At 37.4% G+C, this 4,344-nt stretch overlaps 1 protein-coding gene across 1 annotated transcript; it reads right to left on the minus strand.

Moving 5' to 3' along the window:
• Nucleotides 1-213: 213 nt before the first annotated feature.
• LOC110444832 lies at nucleotides 214-3,934 on the minus strand. Its single transcript, XM_021489186.1, has 5 exons — nucleotides 3,670-3,934; nucleotides 3,139-3,240; nucleotides 2,620-2,813; nucleotides 2,090-2,173; nucleotides 214-1,536 (listed from the first exon to the last, which is right to left on the minus strand). The coding sequence occupies exons 1-5, from the start codon at nucleotides 3,929-3,931 to the stop codon at nucleotides 1,417-1,419; spliced, it is 762 nt and encodes a 253-aa protein (XP_021344861.1). The 5' UTR covers nucleotides 3,932-3,934; the 3' UTR covers nucleotides 214-1,416.
• Nucleotides 3,935-4,344: the final 410 nt, after the last annotated feature.

Below are 4,344 nucleotides of genomic sequence, written 5' to 3' on the forward strand. Positions count from 1 at the left end.
GGTTTTCTTGACATATAGTATTTCACTTTTAAAGTTAGTCAAATACCCGATATTCAGTTTTTCGTGCTTTCGAGTAGGGCGAAAAATAGTTTTCCCACGGATGACTTCGATGTTTGGGCCATATTTTGGGTTGGATAACAAAACTAGTTACCAGTCCATATATATACTGCCAGTGTATAAGACACGTAATATACAAAAAGACCAACACAATCCAACAGAACAACTTTTAATGCATACTCACAACATTGATAAAACACGTCCTGCACTGTTGTTTACCCTATAGTGTACAAATGCTGTTAGTACTTGACCTAAACAATCAGATAAAATAACAAATGTGTAATAGGATGTTCACTTTAAACTGCTTACGTGTAACTTTAGAATAATAATGACAATATAAATAACTTTTAGAAAACAAAAACCGTAATTGGCTTACATAATAGAATCACTGTGTTATAAAGTAATCACATCAAATATTTTTTATCACCGAGATCCCAAAATTATGATAATGCCTGAATACTGATACCTTCAGTCAAACCGTTCGTGATGGGTAGTAAAAACTTGACGTTTTTATAAATATTCTTAATAAAATCAACGCTTAAAAGTTGTTTTTCTTATATAACGCAAACTTGTAGGTGCCAAGCCGACTAGAATTTCTTTATAACAAATATACATGTAACAACATATAACGAAATGTATACACATTCTCTCTGTCAACATCACAATCAAACTCCAACGTGCCCTCCCCAGATATTCACATAACGCTCATCTTCTTCAACAGAACCCCAGTAGGTACTAGGTAAATCAATGTACAGGTTTTCAGTGACGAATCAAAAAACGATCGGAGGTCCAGAAAATCACAATCACAACATGGTGGCTATCGTGCTTTACGTACTAAAGTTTGACTGATCAAGTTATTAATGTATTTTTATAGATTCATCAGAACAATGTAGTCCGATCCAATTGCTGGATCGATCACATAATAACGAGAGATAGGATTATTTTAGTTCAGCTTAGAACCTCCTTTATGATAAAAGATGCAACTTTCCAGTTACCATGTCAAAACAAATACACTTTCACAGGGCCATTCCCATAAACATCTCATCACAACACAAAATGACAAAAATGTTACGAATCCCCCATACTACATATTCCTTCTACCTGAACTTTTGATATTTTTTAAATTATTTGTTATTCGAATAAATGCTTATTCACTTAAATGGCGATTTCGTGATCTTATTTAAAAAATATGTCACTCATGATATACTGAGTTATGAATAATTGAAATAAAGATAAAAATATATAAATTTAAATTTTACTAACTTTCAAGTAATGCTTTTTGTTATGAATTTTATCTTAATAAATAACTTAATTCTCCTTTTTTGTACATCGTTGTCCCATCGTCTACTTTGCTGTGGTCTAATACTCGCCCTCCAGGAGGTCCTGAAATATCTGCTGGTTTTTGTATTCTGTTCCACTTTTCTTGGCCAGCCTTTTGGGTTCCCCTGATCGCACTTCACCGGTGAATTCCTCTGGCGTCTTTGGAGAGTAATACATTATTATCTCATTGATACTAATAAATCATGCACATCAAAAATTATGCTTGTATTCTACTCCGTATGCCCAAAGTATTTAAGCTTAGGTTAGAAAGTGGTCAAAAACGACATTTTTCTTTTTTTTCTTTGTCGTTAAAAATATTCTTTTACATTTTCACCGAGGTTAATTGTGATATTTTTTCTTTTATAGATAAACGTCATTGTACAAAAAAAGTCGGTTAGAATTAGATTGATGTTAAAGTTGAGATTGACTGGATTAGTAGGCCCTGGTTTACCCAATAACCCCGCCCCAGACTCTGTCAATCAAACAACACCAGTAACATGAAGCCAAGTAATTTAGCGGCAAAGTTTAAAAAGAGTAAGAAATCAATAACACATGTTTAGTTCCTGAATTATTTGACAGTACCGAGTCTCAGTGTCGTTGACCTTTTATCTTGTAAACACATACTGGATAAGGTTATTTCCATTTCGTGGGTAAAGTGTCTATGACTCTAAGTGAAACCAAATGCATGCTATAGAATGAAATGTGAGCGTACCCTTTTCTTGATCATATGTGGACTCTTTTTAGCGACCCGGGAACTCCTGTCTTCAGTGGATCCGAAATAGGGGTTGTTATCCTCCTGCAATGGTAGTATATATCTTAGCGTCTAGTGTTTGTACATGTAATATGGATTTCTGAACGGCCAATATGTATTGCGTAAACCACAAGTCTATGTGAAACCGGGGACGGCTGGTATACAACTCGCCCAGATGTTCTCTACAGTGGTTTCACTTCAGTAGAGTGAATTTAGGACTAAATACTTGACAATATCATAGACGGCCATATAGACCTAGCGATGAGGAAAGTGTCTACAGTGATTATCTCCCCTGATTTAAACCAAAATGAGACAATTTGAATTCATTGGTAACCATTTCGTACGACAAATCAAACCGACCTATTTCCTATTCTATCCTTTTGCAACTTTTGTACGTTTCTTGTTCTGATTTAGGATATTGAGCATATGAATGGACATAATGGAGAGAAAATGTATTTCAGACATTTTTCCTCTGACGTAACGGATATTACCATGGAGTCGGCAAGGTCGATGCTCTGCAGCATGTTGCTGATATCATCTGTGCTCTGTGATTGTGTGTTAATGCGACCCTTGTCATTGGGACAGCTCAGCATGTGTTCTGAGTCACAAGGACAGTCCTGCTGCTTCATCAAGTTCCGGTTGTTATCGGGGGTATTGGCAAATGTTTCCAAGCAGTTGTCGTCGGCTGTAATAGAAGGATCATATGTATGTCTTCCACATCAAGACGTCACATTGAATAGACTGCTTCAGTTGATTAAAAGGGGTCAATGAATAGTATCCGTTAAACAGTGTGTCAATGACACGATATTTCAGTGCGACGGCCTCATGATATTTTGCACATATGCAGTCACCGTCCTAAATCTGTGTTGTCAGAGAAACAAGTTTTAGTTGTGACAAAATTGGTATATCTTGAGACATAAGGCAATTACTCATAGTTGAGTTATCGTCTCTATCCAGTCAGTACACCATCACGATTATGTTCAGGTTAGATACGACCCCAGCAAGCCTACCTTTATATCCGATGGGGCAAGGGTTAGGGGGATTGCAGTATGCTGGAAGGACCTTGTCTGTCTTCACTTCCTTGGGGTTTTCTTTTCCACCTCCAGTTCCACCTTTTACAAACAAAATATCAATATTCATAACACAGATTTTAGCGTACTGTAATTCCTTAGACTAGGCTATTTGATATTCCACTATCTTCTTGTGTTGTTCAGTGTATGTTGTATACCAACTTTGTCATTTAACACTGATCAGAGCATCATGCTACTCTAGAGAGCAAATGAAAAGAATTAAAGGACACATGCTTCTTTTACACAAAATAATACCTTGTTGCAAAAAGCATCAGTTCATCTAAATGCCTTTGATCGGAATGACATTTGATTCGTCCGTAATCTGGGGAATCACGGCGATGTGTTCAGTAACATATGTCGTTACGTTCAGGTGCCTGAACCACCTGACACTATGGTGTATGATCTCTCACAAAGCTATATATATATAGTCTATGACCCTGCCAGACGCTTTAAATGTATACATGTACCTACCTGACATAGATTGATATCCCCATAGAGGACTCTGTTCTAGGTACTCTTGGTCCCTCAGTGCGGCCTCTCCAAGCAGCTCAGGCTCATTGAGTGGGGCATCCCTGTAGGACATGCCCCAGTCTCCAGGGGAGCTCCTGCTTACAAGGTTATCTTCGTAGTAACCGGGGTCAAGGTCGTACAGACCATTTAGCTCGGAGAGAATATCAGAGTACGAAGCGCCATTCACTAAGCCAAGAGCGGCGATCAGTAAGAGAGGAACCATTCCTGTCCAAAGTCAGTATGCAAAAGATTAGATTTAACATGCATTCAAGCAAATTGCGTCTGGTTTTGTATTATTTTATGGTTAAACATTTGCAGGATGTATTGCATAATATTCCTTAGGATAAACTTAAACTTTGTACAAAATAAAACAATGTATAAGGCGATGCCGTCCTCATACGTCACAGAATAAATAACTACTGCATACAGGACAGTGATATCCGCATTCTGGGCAGTGCCTGACAACCCTAACTTGACCTCGTAACCTTTGTGAAATATGACGTTATACCGCAGTTACAGACTTCAGAGACATGACGTTATACCGCAGTCACAGACTTCAGAGGCATGACGTTATACCGTAGTTACAGATAAAAAGTATTGTGTACTACATGTATATAGTATCAATATAGCCGTAAT

Source organism: Mizuhopecten yessoensis, unplaced genomic scaffold, assembly GCF_002113885.1.
Source record: "Mizuhopecten yessoensis strain PY_sf001 unplaced genomic scaffold, ASM211388v2 hete_36179320, whole genome shotgun sequence".
In the NCBI taxonomy this organism is placed as follows: domain Eukaryota; kingdom Metazoa; phylum Mollusca; class Bivalvia; order Pectinida; family Pectinidae; genus Mizuhopecten; species Mizuhopecten yessoensis.

Coding starts and splice junctions, on each gene's coding strand:
- LOC110444832 (XM_021489186.1), bottom strand. CDS start 3,931: ATGGTTCCTCTCTTACTGATCGCCGCTCTTGGCTTAGTGAATGGCGCT. Junction 2,174..2,619: donor TCGACCTTGCCGACTCCATG/GTAATATCCGTT, acceptor CTACCATTGCAG/GAGGATAACAACCCCTATTT. Junction 1,537..2,089: donor CACATATGATCAAGAAAAGG/GTACGCTCACAT, acceptor TACTCTCCAAAG/ACGCCAGAGGAATTCACCGG.